Consider the following 24,239-nt stretch of genomic DNA (forward strand, 5'->3'; position numbering starts at 1 on the left):
CCATCAGTTGGGGAATGGCTGAATAAGTTCTGGTATATGAAGGTTATGGAATATTATTGTTCTGTAAGAAATGACCAGCAGGATGATTTCAGAAAGGCCTGGAGAGACTGACAGGAACTGATGCTGAGTAAAATGAGTAGAACTAAGAAAACATTGTACAAAGCAAAAGCAAGATTGTGCGATTATTAATTTTGATGGATGTAGCTCTTTTCAACAATGAGGCGATTCAAAATAATTCCAATAAATTTGTGATGGTAGACTGAATGTGGATCACAACAAAGGACTTTCACCTTCGTTGTTGTGGTTGTTTGTTTGCTCTTTTTTTCTCCTCTTGTGTTTTTTTTTTTCTTTTGATCTGATTTTCCTTGCTCAGCATGATGAATATGGAAATACATTTAGAAGAATTGCACATTTAAACTATATGGTATTGCTTGCTGTCTAGGGGAGGGAGAAAAATTTGGAATACAAGCTTTTGCAAAGGTGAACATTGAAAATTATTTTCACGTGTATTTGGGAAAATAAAAAGCTATTAAAAAACAAAACAAAGAAAACCCCACATGGGCTCACAAAGAGTCAGACATGGCTAAACAACAATTAATAGGGAGTTCTTCCATTTTTATGAGCCAAAATAAGTAACTTACCCCACTGGTCCTAGTTTTGCTCTCTAAGGGACAAGCGAAATCTGGTGCCTCCTTCCAATAATAGCCCTTCAGATGCCCCTCTTCCATTTCCTTCCCCAGTAGAATTGGGTTTTTTGAGGAACTTAGGAAATGTCTTTTTCCTTCAGCCAATGTACATCATGTCTCTTCTATACTTTAAGCTCTCACTGAGCTTCCTCCAGGAACTGAGACATTAAATGGCTCTCCCAGAGTCCCTTCTCATCTTAAGTACTTGGAAAAGATTCCTTGCATGAATGAATGAATCCCAAATCAGAAGGTCCAAACCAGAAGGGATCTCAAAGATGGAGGGTCTCTCTAATGAGCTTTTCTCCTTCTGGATTAATACCCCCAAAAGCTTTTGTCCACCCTCCCGTGACACAGTTCCCAAGTCCCTTCCCCGACCAGATTGCTCCTCTCTGGACACATTTCCCCACCAAGACACATGGAGTCATTCTTTATATTCCTGAATAGGGATTCTGCTGCAGGTTCCCTGGGAGAGGGAAATTGGCCCTTTGTGCTTTTCTGAAGAAGGTGGGTTAGGGAGTCATCCATCCACCTGGGATCTACCTGTCTGCTTGGAAGAGGTGTCCCACCCTGCCCACCAGATACTGTCTTAAAGAACTAAGAACTAGCAATTCTGCTGCGTGGGGTGAGCAGCAAAAAAGGGGCCTTCCATTCAACTTTTACAGACAAAGTTAGGTGCCATTGAGGGAGAAATGTTGGATTTTGGGACACAAGTTTCCAGTGAGAATGATGAAACAAACATTGTGGGGAGAGACACATAGAACCTAGCAGGGGCCGTGCTGGAACCAGCTCTGGTGGTTTGTGAAAGCCACTTCTTAAATTTCCTGCAAGAGTATTTACACCTAGGAAAACAGCAAATGCTACGTACAAATCAGAGTTTGATCTATTGTCTTATTTTTATTTTCTAGATTCAATAAAGTGATGGTGAAAATGTGGATAATGCAGATTTAACTTAGAGTGTTATAGCTATAATTCTCCCCTCCCCACCCCAGAGAGCTGGTTGTTAAATATTTACTAAGACACCCCTATCTTTAAAGCACTGCAAAGAGGGACATGGCAGTCTCACGGACTGGGGTACAGCAGTACTTGGGTCAAGGAGTTTAACTAATTATTCTATCACACTTATTGTTTCTGTCTCAGAGAAAGAGGAATACTGACTAAATCCCAGCAACCTGGGCCAGTACCCCAGTGGCCTCCCCTTAGGTAAGGGTCTGTGAACCGAAATCAGCAGCTGTGGTCGCATAGAAGCCCCTGGATCTGAGGGCCCTCTTTCTCCCCTTCCCCCCATAAATGAGCCTCTCCTTTTTTCTCTTCTCTTCCTCCCCCATCCCTGCCGCTGGGGGGATTTGGCCCAGCTCAGGTTGCCCTCACAAATTCCCTTGCAGCTGCTGGCTCTGTTCTCCTGGGCAGGGGGAGGCTTTATAGCAGCAGCTGCACCGTATAAAATAAAACGGCTGCTAGTAAATTGGTTCCTGCCATTCCCCGCTGCCACCGGATACTGGCTTCAGTGCCCGGATTAGGGTATCCTCCCAGACACAGCTTTGGAGATAGTGGTGGGGACCAAGGCCCGGTCTGGGCGAGGGGATCCCTTCTAGGAGAGGGCCCTGGGAGGGTGGGCTCCAGGTGGGGGAGCTGTCCCCGGACACAAAAGCATGGTGGGGACAGGAGAGGCGATGATGGCTTTGCCCACTGATGGGACCTCCCTCGGTCTCAGTTCCTCATTTTACAAATGGGCATTGGAGGAATGGTCTCTGATGTTTTTCCCAACACAGACTGAGATGATGTTTGGCAATCTCGGTGACTTTAGGCAAGTCCCTTTCTCTGAAAATGGAAGGACCTAAGATCCATTTCAACCCTCTATCCTATGGGCTGGAGGGAAGAGATAAGGCAATGGCAGAGAGACGGCTCTGCTCCAGGGCAAGGTTATCCAAACAGCCATAGTTCTATCTTGCCCTTTGTACCCAAGAGTGGGACTGAGACCGATAGGGTGGTGGGGTTGTTGCTTTGTCATTTCAGCCGAGTCCTAGGTGGGGTTTTCTTGGCAAAGACACTGGAGCACTTTGCCATTTCCTTCTTCACTCATTTTCCAGATGGGGAATATTTGACTTGCCCAGAGTCAACCAGCTCATAAGTGTCTGAGGCTAGATTTGAACTCGTAAAATTGAGCCTTCCTGATTCCGAGCCCAGGGTTTTGTGTGTCACCTACCGGCTGGTACCCAGTGCTTTCTATGATCACATTCTAGCAGGTTATCATTAAGCAGGGGCTGATGTTCTGGGGCCCGTGGAAAAGCAAAGGCAGGAACCTGGGGACCACATGCTGACCAGAGAGATCATGGAGACCACTGGTCAGAGAGGCCTGGAGAGACTTACAGGGACTGAAGCTAAGAGAAACGAGCAGAGCCAGGAGGGTATTGTACACGGCAACAAGAAGACTATGCAATGATGAAATCTGATGGACGTGACTCTCTTCAACACTGAGATGATCCAGGCCAGTTCCAATGATCTCGTGATGAAGAGAGCCATCTACAAGAGAGAGGACTGTGGGAACTGAGTGTGTTTCACAACATAGCATTTTCCCTCTTTTTTTCCCCTTTGTGTATGTTTTTGTTCACAATATGACTAAAATGATAAAATGTAAGGAGGGGGAGGAGAGGGAAAGGAAAAGATTTGGGATTCAACGTTTTTTAAAGCTAAAGCTTAAAATTGCCATATAACTCAGGAAAAAAATAGAATATTATTTTAAAATAGATTTCTTTCATTATCTATTGTTTTTACATCACCTAGGCCTTTCCTTTTATCCTTCTCCCTTTCCCTTCCCAGAGAGCCATCCTTTAGAACAAAGACTTTTTTTTTCAAAAAAGCAAAAACAATTGAAAAAAAAAAAACTGATGTCAATTTTTTAGCCTATTGTTGTTATTTGTTGGTTAAGTTATGTCCAATTCTTCATGGCCTCATTTTTTTTTTTTTTTTGCAAAGATACTGGAGCCATTTCCTTCTCCAGTTCAATTTACAGATGAGGAAACTGAGGTAAACAGAGTGAAGTGACTTGCCCAGGTTCACACAGCTAGTAATTGTCTGAGACCGGGTTCTAATATAGGATCTATATCAGGGCTGACAAGATAGGCCCAATGCTACCAAGACCCAGTCTTCCCTCCGGAGGGGCTTGTTGCCTTTGGAAGGTGGATAGAAAAAGAGAGTGAGCCACAGCTGTTCTCTGGTCCCGATGACATCAGCCAAGAGTCTCAATGGTGTCTGGTCCTCTGGAGGGGAAGAGTGGCTGCCGAGAGGGGCCGAGAGCTTGGGCCCTCTTGGGTGGTCCCATAAAATCGTCATCTGTTTTGGAGGGGAGAGTGAGAGGGGATCTGGGCCAGAGCCAGGCGGAGCTCAGCTACCACAGGTGTGGAAACCCAAACACTCGTGAAATCTCCTTCCTTTCTTGTCAGAAACTGGGACAAAGTAGAGAAAACATTGGAGTCTGAAGTTAGAGGTCTGCCTCTCGACTCGGCCATTAAAGCCCTGTGTGGCCATGGCTGGATTGCTGTCGGGGGGTGAATTATGAGACAGCGAGGAGTCAGGAACCCCTAAGATCTGATGCCATCTCAGCATTCATTTTTGTAAGATTTTGTGTTTCAAATTGTTCTCCCTCCCTTCCTTCCCTGCCCCCTCCCCAAGACAGCAAGTAATCTGATACAGATTAAATAGATGCAATTCTTTTAAACATATTTCCATATTTGGAAGATCCCAACTTCTAAGTGGAGAGGAAGGCTCTTGTTTCTCATTTCTTACAGTCCAATAACGAATGCTCCATTCTATTTTTCAACAGGATTTATCCAGGCCTTTCCCCCAGTCAGGGGGTACCATATTGTTGCTACTGTAGAAAGCAAGCAGCGCTGGGGAAATCGGGGGATATAGTGGGCCTTTCATCTTCTAAAGGGATGGCTGGACAAGTCAGTCCTTGTACCGCCCTCTGCTCCAGTCTCCTCATCCACCAACTGGAGGTGATTGTCCTGGCCCAGCTAACAACAGAGCCCTGACGCTCGCTAACCTTGTTGATGGATGGGAAAGATCCTGAGACGTCATCTGGATGTATGATCTTTTAGAGATCTGGCCCTCTCTGAACACACACACACACACACACACATACACACACACACATATACAAACACACACACACAAACACACATACACATACACAAACACACACACATGTACAAACACACATAAACACATATACAAACACACACATACACAAACACACACACAAACACACACATACACAAACACACACACACGCAAACACACACATACACACACATATACAAACACACACAAAAACACACACACACATACATACACAAACACACACACAAACACACACATACACAAACACACACACAAACACACACATACACAAACACACATACACAAACACACACATAAACAAACACACACATACACAAACACAAACACACACATACGCAAACACACACATACACAAACACACACATACACAAACACACACACATACACACACACACAAACACACACACACATACACACAAACACACACACATACACAAACACACACATAAACATACACACACATACACACAAACACATACACAAACACACACACATATACAAACACACATAAACACATACACAAACACACACATACACAAACACACAAACACACACATACACAAACACACACAAACACATACATCCACATACACACACAAACACACACACATACACAAACACACACAAACACATACATCCACATACACACACGTACACAAACACACACACAAACACACACATACACAAACACACACACACATACACAAACACACACACACGCAAACACACACATACACACACAAACACATACATCCACATACACACACGTACACAAACACACACACAAACACACACATACACAAACACACACACATACACAAACACACACACACGCAAACACACACATACACACATATATACAAACACACACAAAAACACACACACATACATACACAAACACACACAAACACACACATACACAAACACACACACACAAACACACATACACAAACACACACACATACACACACGCATACACAAACACACACATAAACATACACACACATACACAAACACAAACACACACATACGCAAACACACACACACAAACACACACACATACACAAACACACACACATACACACACACACCTGCAGGTATCTGTGTATTATAATGTTTATGTATACATATATTATATATACACATCAAATGCATATGTATATCAAGATCAATTATATGCTGCATTATAATAGGTGATAGTAAAATAACAATATGTGTGAATATATGTATACATATAACATGTATAATATGTGTAAGTGTATAGGATAGATTGCAAGAGATATAAATGTAACACGGGTGTATATATGCATGCATTATATGCTATCCTGTGATATATTACACACGAATCTAAAATCTATGTGAGTATATGTATTATATGAGATGCTGTAATATATTAAACACAAACATAACCTATACACACATGTATACATGCATGTATTTGTGACTAATCAATATATAAATGTAACATATATAATGTCTGTATGTGCATAAATTATGATGCATTATAATAGACATTAGATACAAATACAACACGCACGTGTGCATATATACATGTATAATAGGGAGGGTTGTGATATGTTAAATACATTGTTATATTAGTTGTGTGCATGTAGGACTATTTCTTTCTTTCTTTTTTTTTTTTTTTCCTGAGGCAATTGGGGTTAAGTGACTTGCCCAGGGCCACACAGCCAGGAAGTATTAAGTAAGAGCAGATTTGAACTCGGGTCCTCCTGACTCCAGTGCTAGTGCTCTATCCACTGCGCCCCCTAGCTGCCCCTATGTATGCCTATTATTATGTGATGCATTGTTATATATTAAATAGAACTACAATATGTCAGTATAGCTGTTAAATGCTATGACATGTTACATATAAACATATGTTATTTACGTGTCATATTGTGTGTGTTCATCATAAATACAGGATGGCTTGGGAGGGAGGGCCCTAACGGTTGGGGAAAAGGCTCAGGATCTAGGAAAGGAAAATTAGAGATTTGAATGATAAGGAAGAAGGGCATTCCAGGCAGAAGGGACGGCTGAGGCAAAGGTGTGGAGACAGTAGATGGAATGCTGTGTGTGAAGAACAGTGAGAATGCCATTTTGCTGATTCGAGTACAAGAAGGGGGACAATGTTCAATAAAGATGGAAAGTTAGGAAGGGTCCAAGTTGTGAAGGGCTTTCAGGGCCCAAAAGAAAAGTTTATATTCCATCTTCAAGGCTAGATACTGCTGAGATGACAAAGTGGAGGAGTAATGGTGCCCTAGGCAGCACTAGAAAGTTGGAAAGGGGGATAGTTTGGGGAAGAAAGAAAATGAACTGTGTTTTGAATGAGTTGACTTTTTTTTTTTTTTTTTTTTAAGGATGATCTCAAAGGTCCCTTCCAGCTCTAAAGCCTATAATCCTATAATCTTAATGAAGTGCCTGGGATTTAACCTAATTGTTGAAAGAGATATTCAAGAGATAAGAAATTTGGAATTAAATGGAGAGCAGAGTGTATGGCACAGGGCAGTAGATATGTAACTAGGGTAGGACAACTGGAGCTTTGTCTTAGGGTAATAAATTTACAAGTACAGTATTTAGTCTTTTAGCCTCAAAGAGCTAAGCCTAGAGTTAGCACAAATAATTAGTCAAAACAGGAAGCTATCAAATTGTGGGCTGTGTCCTTCATCTCTTACACTCCAGCTCAACTTTTCCTGGAAACAGTTTGAGAGACTTTCCCCAAGTGCAAAAATTCCTAATTACAATGCAGAAGGGTAGAGCTGATGGTGAGGTTTAAGTGAAGGCCTTTAAGGTAGGTCAATGACTCGCTATTTACAAGGCAGATTCCTCCATATCTACCAGTCAGAGGGCTCAGGGAAGTGGTTTGGGCCCACAGCCAGCACCGGTGATTCAGTTGGTGCTTTCCTGTTTGTTTCTGTATTTGTGACCTTCTGAAAATGGCCTCGTTTCACAAAACGGAGAAATGTGGGGGAAACCACAGAACGGGGAATGTCAGACTTGGAAAAGATCTTAGGAAGATGTCCAAACTGGGAAGGGAAAAGAATGTCAGGGCTGGGAGGGGCCTTAGAACAGGGGATGTCAGGGCTGGGAGGGAGCCTAGAACAGGGGATGTCAGGGCTGGGAGGGGCCTTAGAACAGGGGATGTCAGGGCTGGAGGGGCCTTAGAACAGGGGATGTCAGGGCTGGGGGGTCTTAGAACAGGGGATGTCAGAGCTGGGAGGGGCCTTAGAACAGGGGATGTCAGGGCTGGAGGGGCCTTAGAACAGGGGATGTTAGGGCTGGAGGGGCCTTAGAACAGGGGATGTCCCAGCTCTGAAGAGTTTCAGGACATAGAATGTGAACATAAAATAGAATAGAACATAGAGATGGAAAGGAACTAGAGTTTTTAATATCAGAGCTGGGAGGTCCCTTAGAACCCAGAAAGTGAGACCTGGACAAATCTTTCAAAAACATTTAGTCCAGAGATTCTTAACCTGAAGTCAATAAATTTGTTTTGCTTGACTTTTTTTTCTTTATTTATTTTTCAGTAGGATCTTATTTTTCTAAATACACGCAAAGATAGTTTTTAATATTCACCTTTGCAAAAACTTTGTGTTCTAAATTTTTTCCCCTCCCCCCCTACAGGGCCCTCTCCAAGGCAACAAACATGAATTTTTAACAGAGAAGGGGTAAAGGGGCCCATGACATAGAAAGTCTAAAGAATGCTTGTTCCAAGTGTCTCTACTCTACAGGCCTGTATCCCGAAGAAATCATAAAAATGGGAAAAGGAGCCACATGTGCAGAAATGTTTATAGCAGCGCTTTTTGTAGAGGCAAGAAACTGGGAACTGTACAGTGGACGCCCATCATTTGGGGAATGACTGACTAAGGGATGGTATAGGAATATTATTGTTCTATAAAAAACGGTCTCAGAATGATTTCTGAGAGGCCTGGAGAGACTGACAGGAACCGATGCTGAGTGAAGGGAGCAGAACCAAGAGAACATTGTACACAACAGCAAGATTATGTGATGATCAATCCTGACGTGGCTCTTGTCAACAATGAGGTGATTCAGACCAATTCCAATAGACTTGGGATGGAGAGACCCGTCTGCACCCAGAGAGAGACTGTGGGGACTGAGCGGGCATCAAAGCACAGAATTTTCACTCTTTTTATTGTTTGTTTGTTAGCTTTTTTTTTTTTCTTTTTCATATTTTTTCCCCTTTTGATCTGATTTTTCTTGGGCAACATATGGAGATATGTTTAGAATTGCAGATATTTAACCTATAGTGGATTATTGTCTATAGGAGGAGGGAGGGAGAAAAACTTGGAACACGAGGTTTAGCATCTTTAACATTCAAAGACTATTAAAAAAAAAATCCTTGTTCTATACCCTCCTTAAGGTGACAGAGGGGGAAACTGAGTCCTGGCGAAGGGAAGTGGCCTGGCCAAGATTCCAGGGCCCCCATGCATCCCATGTTCTAGACTTGGGCCCTCTCTCCCCGACATCCGGAGTCTAACCTCTCCACATCGCAGAGAGGGGAGACAATGCGGTGTGAGCCATCCGGCTCTGCTCTGTCAGCAGAGTTCCCTGTGACTGCTGGAGCTATGCTGACTATTTCCTGTTTTAATCCCGGGAGAGACATGCTGGAAACGACCAGTTGTGCCTTATTTTTGTTCCAGTCGCCGCCCGCTGGCACAACCTGATTGGGTTAAGGGCGCTGGGCACAGGCGGGCGAGGGGAAGTTCTCCATGGATGGGGAGCCAGCAGGGGCTGGGCAAGTGGACGTGGAAGGACGTGGAATTGTTCTTGGGGGGGGGGGGTGAGGGCTGGTTGCTAGGCTGAATAAACAAGTGTGACTCACACGTTGGCTCAGGGACTCGCAGCAGAGCCAGCCTTGGGCCAAGTGGCCAGATCAGCAGAGTGTGGCTTTGCCCTCACCCCGTGCCCCACTCCGGGCCTGGCAGCCCCACTTTCCCCTCTTGTGCCTGCTGCCCATCACTCCCCCCTCCCCCGTTCGGCTCCCAGGAGTGCGACAGGGGACTGGCAGGGTCCTTGAGCTTGGATCTGAGAAAAGAAGTTACAACTTTCGGTTCACTCACTTCTAACTGAAACTGAGCATTTTCTTCATTTAAAAACATGATTCTGAGAAAGGTCCAACAGCCTGACTGCCCAAGGGGTCCAGGACACAGACAGGTTATGAGCCCCCACAGATCCGTCCCTCCTGGGATTAAAGAAGGGTCCAGGAGGCCTTGGGGTCCAGGACTGGCTCCCATGGCCTCGGAGTCCATAATAGGATCATAGAATAAGAACTGGATGGGGGCAGCTAGGTGGCGCAGTGGATAGAGCACTGGCCTCGAATTCAGGAGGACTTGAGTTCAAATGTGGTCTCAGACACTTAACCCTTCCTACTGTGTGACCCTGAGCAAGTCACTTAACCCCAGCCTCAGGAAAAACAAAAAACAAAAATCAAAACAAAACAAAACAAAAGAACTGGAGCCAGGACTGTGGGGATACGGAGTCTAGCACCCCAACCTTATGGGTAAGGAAGTTCAGAAAGAATTGAGTGGTCCGGGGTGGCGGAGTCATCATTCGAACCTGGGTCCTCCGAGCCAGGACAACTGTTCCATGACGCCATTTCCGGGCCTATCTCTGTAAGATGGAGGGGGAGGTTGGAGCAGATAATCTCTAGGTTCCACTTCGTTTCAGACTCCTATGATTTGTTTTTTGGACTTTTTAAAAAATGCTTTTCCTCAGTCTCCTTCCCTGTAAAACACAGATCATGGTTTGCATATTATACATCCTGCAGAACCAAGGAGAGGAAGTAGGAGAAATTGTTTTGCAAAGTCCAAAGTCACACACTCACAGCTGGCGGCCACTCGTACCAAGCGTGTGAGCGGATGCCGGGGGCCTGGATTCGAATCCTAGCTTTGCCGTGTCTTCCCATGTGACCTGCAACGTCCTCTCTCTGGGCGTCAGTTTCCCTCTCTGTAAAGTGAGGACTTGGACCAGCTGGACTAAGGTTCCTTCCAGCTCAATCCCAAGTCCTACATTTTAATAATAACAATTATATTCATTTATCGCATTGGCCAATTAATTACACCGATTAATATACTCGACCACATTGATTAATGAAATTCATTATATCAATATAATTGATAGGATTTGATATTGTACAAGTGACTACATTACTTTTGTATAACTAATTATACTAATATAAATAACTAAATGCAGTTAAGTATATGAAAGTCTATTAGTTTTTATTGTTTAATGTCTTCACTTTACGGAGCAGAACAAGCGAGAAGGTCGGAGGTTGGAAGGCCACTCCAGAGCAGAACCCCGCTCTCTTGCCCCTTCCCCCTGTGACTTTTTGCTCATTCTCATTCCCTCTGGCCAGACTGGGTGAAACAAACCCTCAGCGGCTCTAGCTGAGACTCCTCTCTTTTCCTAAGGAATCTTGGAAACCTTTAGCATCCAAAGGAGTGAATCTCCACGGGTGGAATTTCAGACCCTGTGAGAGGCAGCAGGAAGATCTTGGGGGGAGAGGCTATTGAGGAGACGATATTTGTAAAGCCTTAGACAGTGCCTGGAATACAGTAGGCACTTAATGAATGCACGTTCCTTTTCTTCCTCTTCCTTTCGATCACCATGTATGGGATGGCCATCCTACAGATGTGTGATGTCCCATTTCTCCTCACAAACAAACTGAGAAGGGGAGGACCTTTCCTTGTTGGATCACTGCAGTCCAGCGGTGTGTCTTGGGCAGGGTCTGGTTAAAAACCAGGCTTCCGCATCCCCTGGCTAGTGAGCTTTAAGGGCTGGATCTGAATCCAGGGCTCCTCCTTCCAAGTTCGAGGGCTGAAATTGGGGCTCGGTTTCCTCCTCGGTGAAAGCAGGGGTCACTGCAGATGGCTTCTGAAGTGCCGCACTTGGCTGATTTATGGGTCTGGCTCCCTTTCCCTTTTCTCTTTGCCTGGAAGAGTGAAGGATGACCCGTTCCCCCACCTCCCTCTCTTCCCTGCCTTCTGTCAACAGGGTCAGGAGGTATCTCAGAGTTTGTACCCAGCATCGGGGGCCGCTTGGGAGAGATTAATCATCGCCTCAGCAGAAGCCAAGATCTGATGCAGAGGGCTATCGAAATGTGGGGGGGCTCGAGGAAGGGGGGAGACTGACCCGGAGGCCAGGCACAAACAGCAACCGAGGCCCTCTCTGTCGGACCCAGAAAAGCAGGATTCTCCGGCCTCCTCCCCTGAGCTTGACCACGAGCCCACGGGAAGGGATATGATGATAACCCTTCCAAAGCACTTATTAATTGCCTACCAGGTACCGGGCACTGTGCCCGGATCTGCACCCCCAGCACCATAACGGTCCATCCCAGAGTGGAGTGGGAAGAGGTTATTCCAAAGGCCTTATTTTTCACCGAGAGCAAGCGCTCTCCCTCATGGGACATCTGACCTCATCTTCCAAGCGTTGGAAATCCAAACAGCTCATGGTCCACAGAGATTTTCTAGCCGAGGAAAAATGCGAATTCCAGACTGATGTCACAGTTGGAGCACGGAGTGAGCTGCACAGAGAAGGCCCTCTGACGTTCCAGAGGATTTCAGCCCTGGAAGGAGGCAGGCCCTCCGGCCCGGCCCAAACCTGAAAGGACTTCTCACTAAAACGGGGGCCAGCCTCGGCTCGCTGGCCGGCTGGTGATGGGCGTCGGGCGCCTCCCGAGATGGTCTGGATTCCTTTGGGACAGCTCCGATGGTCAGGGGGATTTTCCTGGTGTGATACTTGACCTCACCGTGAGTTGAACTTTTGTAATTTCAAAAAATAAGCATCAACTATTTACTCCGTGCAAGGCAGCTTGGGTAGAGAAAGCTTCGGAAGACACGAAGACGCAGCTGATTCCAAAGTCTCCAAGAGACGGACGGTTATCTCTATTGGTAGGAAATGTCTATGGAACCTTCCTCTGGAGGCTGTAAGACTGAGAGATCATCACCTACATAAATAAATCCCTTTCCAAACTGTTAAGTGCTATGTAAATCTGTTATTATCAACATTAATATTAGCAGATTTGGGCCTTGAATCTCAAATCATCTGATTCTAAACCCAGCATTCTTTCAAGGGCAACAAGTGTGAGCCTTTGGCATACCACCCTAAAAACGGAGAGGCCGTCTATAACGGACCCAGGTCTCCCTTAGCAAGCCAGGTCTCAATTTCAAGGCCGCCTGAGGATAAATGTCCTTGGTAGATGGATGCCCCCAAGTGGCCAGACAGAGTGCGGCTGAGCACGCGTCCCCAGAAACTCGGTTGATAGCCCCATTGTCCCATCCTGGCCCACCTGGTCTGGGTAACTCTTGGTAGGTTCTCTAGTAAAAACCCCATCTTGGAAGCAAATCCAAAACTACTGGGGGGCTGGACTGCATGGGAATATAGTCCTCTCTATAAACTGGGGTTCTCCCCCCCCCAGGGTCTTGGAGTCTTAAGGGGGTTGGGTGAACCTTCTTCCTGAAAATAAAGGCTCCACATGGCATGACTCAAAAAGATTCTGAAAAATCAGGAAGATAACCAGGAATTTTTTTTTTAATGCTTGTTCAAACTCTTTTTCTAAAATGGGACTATTTAAGTACTTTATTTCCTCTTTTGTTAATCAGAGCAATCTATATTACTTCATTTCACTTAGATTATCAGATTTATTGCCATATAGTTGGGCAAAATAACTCCTAATTATTGCTCTAATTTCCTCTTCATTGGTGGAAAGTTCTCCCTATTCATTTTTGATACTAACAAATTGGTTTTCTTTCCTTTTTCTACTCAAATTAACTAAAGGTCTATTTTGTTGGTTTTTCCATAAAACCAACTCAGCTTTATTAATTCAAGTTTTCTTACTCAGTTTTATTAATCTCCCCTTTTATTTTCATAATTTCAAATTTGGTATTTCATTGGAGGTTTTTAATTTGTTCTTTTTCTAGCTTTTTTAGTTGCAAGCCCAATTCATTGATCTTCTCTTTATTTTATGCAAGTAAGCATCTAAAGATATAAAATTTCCCTTAAGAACTGCCTTGGCTGCATCCCACAAATTTTGGTGTGTTGTCTCATTATCATCATTCTCTTGGATGAAATTATCGATTGTGTCTATTTGTCGTTTCACCCACTCGTTCTTTAGGATGAGATTATTGAGTTTCCAATTAATTTTTGTTCTATTTTCCTCTGGCTCTTTATTGCATCCTGATCTGGGAAAAAATGCATTTACTATTTCTGCCTTTGATTTTGAGAGTTTTTATGCCCTAACACATGACCAATTTTTGTATAGGTTCCAATTACTGCCGAGTAAAAAAAAAAAAAAAAAAAAAAAGAGTAAAAAAAGAGTAAGTGTCTTCATTCAATTTTCTGCAGAGGTCTATCATACCTAACTTTTCTAGAATTCTGTTTATCACAACTTAATTTGTGGTTCAATTTATCTAGTTCTGAGAGTGCAAGATTGAGATCCCCCACTAGTGTAGTTTTACTATCTATTTCTTCTTGCAGCTCTCATAATTTCTCCTCTAGGAATTTGCATGCTATACCACTTGTGCATACGTGTTTAGTATTGATATTGTTTCATTATCTATGGTACCCTTTAGTAGGATATGTTTAGTAGGATATGTTCCTTATGTTTTAATGAGATCTGTTTTTGCTTGATCCGAGATCAGGATGGCTACCCCTGCTTTTTGACTTCACCTGAAGCATAATAGATCCTGCTCCAGCCTTTTACCTTTACTCTGCATCACTCTGCTTTAAATGTATTTCTTGTAAACAACAAATTGTAGGATTCTGCCAGGTAAATAGAGGGGGAAGAGGGAACACCATGCTTTTGTGAGGCCTTCAGGGCCTCTGGAACAAGATGTTGGAGCTCTGAAATAGTCTGCAAAGGATGCTCACTGAGAAAAACGAATCAATCCCGTCGTGTCTTCCTCTTTGTAACAGGAACCAAGCACCTTGAAGTGCCTTGTGTGTGTGCGCTAGGAAGCGGACTGCCCAGAACCACCCACTGAATGCCTTTGAGGGGACAGCGAGTGATCCACAAGACAAGAGCCGACTGAGGACAGATGGATTCTTATAGGATTTTATTATGCTTTATATATATATATGCATAGATGTATGTATAGATAGATCTTTTTTATGTACAATAATGGTTCTTTCAAATATTTATACCAAGGCAATCCATAGCAATAACTCTTTTCCCCAAACCCACTCAGGTGAATTAAGTGCTAAATCACAGTCATCCCCTTCAGGTGAAAGCCATTTTGGGGTTCCAGTATCTGTCAAGGTTAACACAGAGCATGCAATTCACAATATCCAGTCTCATCAGGCCTCGAGGTGGGTGATGGTATAGAAGCGAGCCCAAGGACAGAGAAGACAAGGTGTGCACTTCACAGGGATCAGAGCTGCTAGCAGAACAGGAGGACATTGTGTGTGATTACCACATAGCGCTTTTATTGGGGTACAAGAGCTTCCTAAGCTCTATGGTGAGATCGACTGCACTGGAAGGGGAGCCTGGACAGCCCAGCCAGCCTGCAGGCCGCAGCGGGAGTGGGGGAGCGGGGCGGGGGGGCAATCACTTCTTCTCCTCGGGTTCCTCTTTCTTTGCGGTGCCCTGCTTCAGTTTGTAGTCCGCCAGGGCAGCCTTGATTGCATCTTCAGCAAGCACTAGGAAAGAAGAAAGGAAGGGAGGAGAAAAGGAGAGGAAGAAGGAGGGAGATGAAGGCTGACATTTTGAAACTACTAGAAAGGGCAAACTGTCTTAAAACTGGACTGGGGAACCCCCAAATGGCAACCTGTGATGGAGCAGCCCGCAAAGAGGCACCAGCAGCTTCGTCAGCACAGAGTTGGCCCCATCTGAGTTCGTGGTCCCAGTTTTTTGACAAAAGTCTGCATTGATTTTGTCCAATCCTCACCCCCGTTCCACCTATCCCCCTCATCCCAGGCCACTGGCCCAGCTCTGAGATCCTCCACTCCCTGTTGTGGCGTTCAGAGTCCACCTCATTCATTTGTTCATCCAATAAACATTTAGCAAGAGTACCTTGCTTTGGTCCCCTGGTCAGTTGGGACTGATCTACATCATTTTTATTTAATATTTTGATATTTCCAATTTATTCTGGATAGCATTTGTCACATCTGCAGAGGACACAGAGCAGGGGGCAGGGGAAGCTACACTGGACAAAAAGTCCAAGATTCCCCCAAAACTGACAAGTTGAAACTAACTGGGATAAAACGTGATGGGAAAGATGTCCCGCCATAACCTTAGCCATTTCACAAACTCACATCGGGACACAGTGGCCAGATAACTTGCCTGAAGAAGATCTAGGGGTCTTAGGGTTCTAAGTGACCACAATCTTAGGCCGCCCTGAGAAGCAGGGCCCAAACCTGGGTTCAATTTCCATTCTCCACAAGCCAGAGGGCATTTAGACGAGGAGAGCCAGAGCAGGAGGTTTAGCCTGTGGAGAGAAGACGGCTTTCCCACGTGGGGAAGAAGGGACAGAGCTGGAAGCTGCATTGGAAGCTCTGAGTTCGAATTCTTACGTTATGACCTTGCTTTCTTGCCTATAAGGAAAGGGGCTGGACTCATGGCATCTAAGAGCCCTTGGAGAGGGTCTGGACTTGGGAGAGCTCGCCCAGCCATGGCTCCCTAGGAAGGACCTCTGAACCCTCCTGCCCTCCCCTCAGGCTCCTCATTAACCAGCTGGACAACCAGCCTCCTCTCAGAGCAGATCCCTACTCCATTAACTCCATGGCTCCCTATTGCCTCCAGGTATTCAAAGCCTCCTCCTCCCCTCTGCCTCAGAGCCCCCCCCCCCACCTTTCTGGATTCCCTCTCCCGATCTGGATCCTTGTGGGAGTGTCCTTAGAGCTTCCCTCATAGGGGTTGGGATCCAGCCCCCTCCTAACTCCCAGCAGCCCACTGCAGGCCTGGAGGCTGTTCCCAAGTTTCTTGCCACTGACCTGGACCAGCTGCTCTCCCCCTTCACTTCCCAAGCCCAATCAGGCCGGCTTAGCCCCCAGCACTCACTGGCCCTTCCCACCCTTAGTCTGAAGCCACCCAGTGGCTAAGCAGCAGTTTCCAGGCTGTGAGGAAGTGGCGTGGTGCAAGGGGGCCATGGGACATTCTACCAGAGGTCAAGCATCGTGGTGAGCAAAGCCTGGGCTTGAGGGTCTGGACACCCATCAGAGGTCGTGACCTTGGGCCAGGTTCTCCTGGAACTATGGCAAGGATGAGGAAGGAAGAGGCAAGAGGCCCGGGGCCCATCCCAGAAGGGCCTCCAGCACAGGCAGGTGTGCCCTTACTGAAGGGAGGACCCCTTACTGAGGAGCGGACCCCTTACTGGGGGGCTGTCCAGAAGCTCCATTAGGGAGCTTCTGAGATCCCTTTGTGACAGTGGATGAGGAGCCCTGACAACAGAGATATGGCAGTTAAGGCTCAGGGAGGTCTCAGGAGAAGCCAGAACGAAGGGCTAAGTATCCTAAGTCAGCAATGGCCCAGGGTCACAGGTAACAGAAGGGCTGGCCCCTGGCCTGAGGCTAGCAGCCTGGGGGATCACAAATCCTTCTCAAGGCTCAACTTTCGTTCCCTTCTTTCTCAGGGGCCCTTCCCACTCTTCCTGAAGCAGAGAACAGACCCGTGGAGTCCAGGAGAGCAGCATGACCTGGCTCACTCCTGGAACCGCTGGGAGGATGGAGGAAACACTTAATTTTGGGATCCAATGCTGGGAGAGACTGAAAAGCTCACAGAGCTGCCCAACGAAGCGCCTCCCCTTTGGAGAACGTGCAGGGGACACAGCAGGAGTGCAGCTGGACTCCCACAGTCCCTATGTGGAGCCCCATGGCCCTCCCAGTGACGAGAAATAGGACACGGGGGTCAGGACCCCATGGGGCAGAGACGGACAGCGCCCTGCAAGGCTGGGATCTCCCCAGGCCACAGACCTCCTGCACCCTGAGAGCTCTGGGACCGCCAGAGGCCCCCCTGCCCCTCCCCCCTCAGGCGGACGCCAGGTCCTCGTCTGTCCCACACGGGGTCGGCGGCCTCTCGGCAGGGCCCTGACTTACTGGAGCAGTGCAGCTTCACCGGGGGGAGGCACAACTCCTTGGCGATGTCGGTGTTCTTGATGGTTAAGGCCTCTTCCACCTGAGAGTTGTGAATGAAAAGACACGAGTGTCAGAGCATAGAGACAGCTTCCACCACGGCCCCCTTCCTTTATCACCCATTTCCGCCCTCCCTCCGCCCTATTTGGAACCAGGCAGTGGGTGTTTCTGCTTAGTGCCTAGAACCCACCGAGCCCGGACAGTCCACGATAAACAGGGCCGAGGGCTCCTAGTTCAGCCCTTGATGCTGTGAATGAGCAAAAGTTTGCTGGTCACCAAGTCCAAGGACAGGAGCAGGAAAGGAGATGAATAAGGCTAGAGACCGTGTGGGGACGTCTGCTGATCCCCCAAAGAAATGACAGCTGGTGCCCTCTTAGCCTCTGTGCCCGTCTCTCTGGGACCCCATGTGGGTTTTCCTGGCACAGATACCGGCATGTGTAGCCATTTCCTTCTCCTACTCATTTTCCAGTTGGGGAAACTGAGGCAGGCAGGGTTAGGTGACTTGCCCAGGGTTCACCCAGCTAGGAAGTGTCCAAGGCTGGATCTGAACTCTGAGAGCCCAGTCCTGCTGACTCTGGGCATCATGGCGCTGCCCCCTCGTGCCCGACAGCAGCCCAAGAGCCAGAACAAGGAAGGGGGAACAGTGGTCTAGCCCGGACTCCTTCCCCCCGATGTCCATGCAGCTGACTTTCCCACCCTTCTCTGCTGCCTCTCACCTGGAGCATTTATTAAGCACCTACTATGTTTCAGATACTGTGTTCTGTTGTACGTGTGTGTACTGCCCCAGTCAGACCCATGGCCTGGGGTGCTGATAAGGATGGAACCCCGGCCTGCCCCTGCCATGGCTGCGACATCTGACTGCCCCTCGCCTCTGAGAGGATCCAAAGGCTGCTGCCCGACACTGGGGGCTGCTGGGGTGCAAGCGAGGGCCTGAGCCCAGAAGGGATGCCCGCCTGCTGGCTGATTAAACTGATGTGAAAGAGACCTCCCCCACCCCCAGACTCCATCATCTCCCAAAAACTCCTTCGAGAGCGGCAGGGGGGAGCTCGGCATGGGAAGCCGGTCACTGTCTTACCGTTTTCCCTTTAACCCACTCAGTGGCCAGGGAGCTCGAAGCGATGGCAGAGCCACAGCCAAACGTCTTGAACCGGGCATCCACAATCTTCCCTTTTTCATCCACTTGGATCTAGAAAAGCAAAGTGGCCCGTGTCCCTGGGTGATGGGGTTCCAGGGCCTGTCTGGGCCCCCATCGGGGACTTCTGCTCCATTTTAGACATTTAACACCTGACTCATTCCAAGTCACCGGCCAACACCCACTCAAGACAGCCCCTTCCCGGCCTGTCCAGCCCCTGGCCTAGCCAGAGACCTCAATGCCAGGAGCTGGAATGCTTTGCTCCGGTTCTGGGTTCAGACTACGGCTTTTTCTTGTGTCCTGAGGCCTGTTCCAGTTCTCGGCCGGCCCATTTCTGTACTCCCAGATAAGAGGGAAAACCTCTGGCAGGCAGAGAATCGGGCTCCTCCCCATCATGATGAGGCAATTGTTGACCTAGAGTAACTCAAAAACAGCCCAGCCCCGCCCCCCGCCTCCTGGAGAGGTCACCAGCTACAAGGGGATGTCCCAGCTCAGAGCGGCCTGTCCTCACCCATGACGGGGCCAAGTTAGAATTTGTTCAAACAAAAACATTCGCAGCTGCTAGGCTTAATATGACTGATAATGAATTAGGCTTATAGGATCCCAGCTTTGGGGTTCACCTTGTTCAAAACAGTGCCCCCCATTAGGGTCACCCCTTGCCTTCTGCTAATCACAGTCCATGAATTTAGTGAGAACTTAGCCCAGCTAAGGAGAGGGGGGCAGAGTGGACGGCAGTCATGTGACTTTTTGAGAAAGATGAAACCCGCTCTCACCTGTAATTTCATAACATCCCCACAGGCCGGCGCCCCTACCAACCCAGTGCCGACATTTTTGGATTTCTTGTCCAGGGACCCTACGTTTCTGGGGTTCTCGTAGTGGTCGACCACCTGAAATGAGAGGATTGTAAAATCAACAGAGATTTCCTTCCCTTTGGGGGAGCAGAGGGGACCAAGGCCCCTGTGAAATGCTCCGCCTGTAACCCTGGACCGTGGCATGAAGCCGGCTCTCCCAGGGCATTCCCCCTCCTCCAAACTCAGCGGCACCTTCCTGTGTCTGCTTCATCAGGACTGCTGGGGGTTAACGTCCATGCAGCCGGTCACTGGCTCCCTGGGGGCACAAAGACCAGGGCGACTCGGCCTGCCTGCAGCGGTGTCCGATTCACTGGTCACCATGGGGACAGGGACTGGAAATTCCACTTTGCCGATGGAGAAACTCCTTCTACCAAGGCGGGCTAGAGCCACACTCCAATAGAAATGGGCCTGGGCCACAAAAGGATACAATTTAAAGCTTGGCTAGTATCCATCTCATTGTACTTTATTTTGCTCCATAGGCCCGTGTGGATGCCCATGAGTCCATGATGCTCTGGCCCAAAGCACCGAGGGGCCGGCGCCCGGAGAGTCCTCAGTGGGCAGGACAAGGGCCCAGCTTATGGCACAAGGGGCAGGCGGGCTGGCCCACTCGGCAAGTGCCTCTAGTGGCGAGCTTAGGGGAAAGGGACATGAGTCATGGGGGAGCAGACCAGGGGTCCCCTAATGTAGAAAGAGGAGCCGCTATCCCAGCTGCTTCAGACCAGACGCTGAAAGTCGGCCCGAGGCCATTCCCAACCCACCCCAGAAGTGGAGGCTGCAATGAGGGAGGTACACAAGGCACAACTACAGAATGCAGTAACTGGAGCCCCCCCCCCCCAACAAGTACACGCCCCGATGCCAGGTCCCAGCCTGACTGTCCAGAGCTTGGCCCCTTAACTGCACACTGCGCCGTGAGAACATCTGGGAAGCCCAGGCCATGAGACCCTTAGGGAAAATCTGTCACACTCACTTTAGAGCAGGGGCCTCAAACTTTTAAAACAGGGGCCAGTTCCCTGTCCCTCAGACTGTGGGAGGGCCGGACCAGAGTAAAAACAAAAGCTCACTCTGTCTCCCCCCCCCCAGCCCATTTGCCATAACCCGGCGGGCGCATAAATGTCCTCAGCGGGTAGTTTGAGAACCCCTGGTTTAGAGCAATCCCCCCTTCCCCCCACCAAGAGAGCTGGAAAGACTTCTGGCTGTTCCCCCAGGGCTGCCCAGTCCCAGCAGCTCTTTCCAGGAAGAAGGTCCCAGTAAGCAGGTGCTAAAGCAGGGGCGCACTTGACTACCCCAGCCCAGCCCGCACAGGTTTCTACTTCCTGTTAAACTCCTTCCTGGGTCAGTGTCGGGCTGGGGACAGCCCAGAGCATGAGGAACCTCCTGGGTCTATCAGACTGGCTGCTGAACCAGCTCCGGGTCAACCACAGCTGCCTCAGGGGTGGGGAGTAAATTCCCGGGAAAACCTCATCATCGTCACAGACCCTCCTCCCCCTTCTTTGGAGGCAGGAGAGGCAGGCGGAACTGCAGCTGGCCCGTCTGGACTTGGACGTATCCCGCAGGGCCAGGGAGTGGACACCGGGGGTCAGATGTGGGATCGGCCACAGCAACAAGGCGGGAAGGAGCGGATACCCAGGGGTCAGATGTTCTTGTGAGGGTCAAACGAGGTCAGAGTGGTCAAAAACTTCCCCAGCCTTAACCTGTTATATTAATGCTCGCTACCATAAGAAAATGATCAGGACCTCAAAGGGACCATAGGGGTCACCTGGGCCCACCCCCAAAATCTGACCGGTGCTGTTTCCTTAGGAAAAAACCAAAGGGCTCTAAGGCAGGGCCTGAAGAGAACAGCTCCTTGATGCAGATTTTTTCCAGGAGTCCCACACGGATCAGGTGGTTTTCCAGAGGACGGCCCTTCCCGCCCGGGCCATCACCGAGTACCGGGTTATCATTTGCCCCCTGCTCTCCTGGCTTCTCCCCAGCCCCCCAGCACCAACATACCAGAGACAGGTGGACCTGACATGGAAGGAGGCGGCGGGGGTGAGGAGATCCAGGCTGACAGCAAGTCCCCTTCCCCGTGGGAGCCTCGGGTTCCTGGCAGTCTGACATCCCCTTCTGCAGCCCTGATCATCACCCGCTGCTTCAGAGCTCTTTGCTTTAAGACCAAAGCAGCTCATAGAGAGGCAGTCCTGACTCGTCTAGACCAGGAGGGAACTTAGGGCTGATCTGCTCAGAATCCTTCCTGCTGGTAGAGTAGAAAGGAGCCCTAGATTGGGGTCAAATCCCGGCCGTGTGGCCTCTGGCTCTCAGACGGAGACCAACTCCTGCTTCTGATGTGGAAAAGGGGGTGACGCTGAGCCTGCCACCTCACCATAAAGTGCTTTGCAGTAAAGCTGGAGGCCATAAAGCGGGAAACTTTTCGTGGCCCAGGAGCTGTGCCGGCAACACCTGCCAGAGTGGGAGGGGAGGCCGCTTGCCTGGAGGTCGGCCTAGCTAAGAGCAAGTCAACATTTATTAAGCACCTAGGGTGTACCAGGCACTGAGCACACAGACCGGTCTGGACAAAAGTCGTCATTGAAGCACGCACTGAGAAAAGGAGGACCAGCTGCGGTGAAACCGCAGGGGTCTGAATCATTGCTACTTTGTTTCACGTGCATAAATCTGGGCCCTCCAATAAGAACTAAAGCTTTCGGATCTCCCTGCGGGCGGGGCCGAGCCCAGCTCCGACATTTACCAGCGCCTCAGTTTCCTTCTGTGCACGGGCGGCAGGTGTAATAATGAATGGTAAGCCCGGAGACCGGGAGACCCCAAGTTCAGAGGCCACTCCCGACGTTTCCTGGCGGGGAGCTGAAGGGGGGCGCAATGGCGGAGTGACTTTGGCTTTGCAGTGGGTGCGGGGCACGACCGCCGCGCGCAGGGGCCGGGTCCTCCACGCCAGCCCACGCGGATTAAGCCGGCACTCCGGCCCAGCAAGGGAGCGGCCTTTCTGCCTAATTCCCAAAGTTCCGCTACCTGGGCTCACTACTGTAAGCCCCCCCACAGGCAGCACCCTGGGGTGTTTAAGGGCCCCGCCTCGCCAAGGAGCCATGGACCCCACGCCTTCTTCTCTGAACCTGTTTCCCCAACGGTCACTCTCCCACTGCAATGACCACTTTCCTCCTCTCTACGAGTCAGTCCCTTTTTCAGGGCGCTGTCCCCTGTTTATCTATGTGCCTGGCACACAGTAGGTGCTTATTAAATGCTTGTAATCCCGACCAGCTCAGCCGGCGCCCTAGGAGATTGGGGGGGGGGATGCTCAGAGGACATACGGACACTGCCGGGTGCGCATGCGCACGCCGAGAGGGGGGAGGGGCGCGCAGGCGCAGGAGGGGCGCGCCGCTTCTAACTAACGGCGTCATCCCTGTCTCCAACGACCCCGCTTTCCCAGGCGCGCCGCGGCCCCTACCTTCTTATGGTACAGGCGGGCCGGAGCCGAGAGCTCCCGGAGGGGCGGCCGACGAGTGCGTAGGCACACCACCGAGGCCGCTCGCCTCAACCCTGCCAATCCGGCCTTCGCCGCCGCCGCTGCCATGTTGTGTCTGAATGCTGAACCGCTGAGGAGGCGGGGCCGCGGCCGACAGTCTGGGGGGCGGAGCTCGGTGCTAGGGAAGGTAGTCGAAGGGACGGGGCCCAAATCGGGCGGGTAGTGCCGAAGGCGAAGGGGTGGAGAGAGTGAGGGGGCGGGACCCAGTTCGACTGGACTCTAGAAAGTGAGGGGGGCGGGGCCCTAGCAGGTGGGGGTGGGGTCTACCGGGCGGGGGCGGGGCGGAACTGGGGGGCGGGGCCGAGCTGGGACCGAGCGAGGAGGAGAGAAAGGGGAGAGGGGAGGAAACGCGAGGAACACGGGGCGGGGTGGGGAGGGGGAGGAAAGGAGAAAGAGGGCTCAGAGGTGGGGGCCTAAGCCGGAGGGGAAAGCGGGGCGGCCGCTAGGCCGAGGGAGAAAGGGAGGAGGAGGGGGAGGGATGGGGGAATGGAGGGGGAGGGGCGGGGTAATGGGAGGGGAGCCCTTGCGGCCGCGCTCTGCCCAGCTCTCTTCACGTGACTGCACCCTAGTGGCGGGCCTTCCGGGTTTTGTCTCTCGCGTGGCCACGCCCCCTGTCTCCCGGCCGCGCCCACGAGGACATCAGGAGTGGACTCTGGGCACCTGGGCGGCCGCCCCCGGGGGCGGAGGAGAGAAGAGCCGGGTCCTGGGCAAGGGAACGAAGCCCGGAGAAGCTGACCTCCGCCACGTGGGCCCTGCGCGTCTGAAAAGACCTATGCGGCCAGCCCCCTGGCCTATGTTTACAGGACGGGGACGGAACGGGTCCTCTACCCGGCGAG

General features: G+C 49.5%; 1 protein-coding gene across 2 annotated transcripts; it reads right to left on the reverse strand.

Moving 5' to 3' along the window:
* Window positions 1-14,881: 14,881 nt before the first annotated feature.
* Window positions 14,882-23,980, reverse strand: ISCU (iron-sulfur cluster assembly enzyme). Of its 2 annotated transcripts, XM_074295887.1 has the most exons (6): window positions 23,326-23,980; window positions 21,882-22,125; window positions 19,815-19,928; window positions 18,985-19,095; window positions 17,874-17,952; window positions 14,882-15,479 (listed from the first exon to the last, which is right to left on the reverse strand). In XM_074295887.1, exons 2-6 carry the CDS (start codon window positions 21,987-21,989, stop codon window positions 15,388-15,390), a joined length of 504 nt encoding a protein of 167 aa, XP_074151988.1. In that variant the 5' UTR covers window positions 21,990-22,125; window positions 23,326-23,980; the 3' UTR covers window positions 14,882-15,387. The 2 variants fall into 2 exon arrangements, with proteins under 2 accessions (XP_074151988.1, XP_074151977.1); XM_074295876.1 differs by lacking the exon at window positions 21,882-22,125 and having other exon boundaries at window positions 23,326-23,967.
* Between the last annotated feature and the right edge of the window lie 259 nt (window positions 23,981-24,239).

This window comes from Sminthopsis crassicaudata, chromosome 1 (genome assembly GCF_048593235.1).
Source record: "Sminthopsis crassicaudata isolate SCR6 chromosome 1, ASM4859323v1, whole genome shotgun sequence".
Classification (NCBI taxonomy): domain Eukaryota; kingdom Metazoa; phylum Chordata; class Mammalia; order Dasyuromorphia; family Dasyuridae; genus Sminthopsis; species Sminthopsis crassicaudata.

Bases quoted from the DNA above. Each gene is read 5' to 3' on its own strand.
- ISCU (XM_074295876.1), bottom strand. From the start codon at position 23,451: ATGGCAGCGGCGGCGGCGAAGGCCGGATTGGCAGGGTTGAGGCGAGCG. The intron at 19,929-23,325 runs GTAGGGGCCGCG...CTCTCATTTCAG, and splicing joins CCCGCCTGTACCATAAGAAG to GTGGTCGACCACTACGAGAA. The intron at 19,096-19,814 runs GTGAGAGCGGGT...TTGCTTTTCTAG, and splicing joins GGGATGTTATGAAATTACAG to ATCCAAGTGGATGAAAAAGG.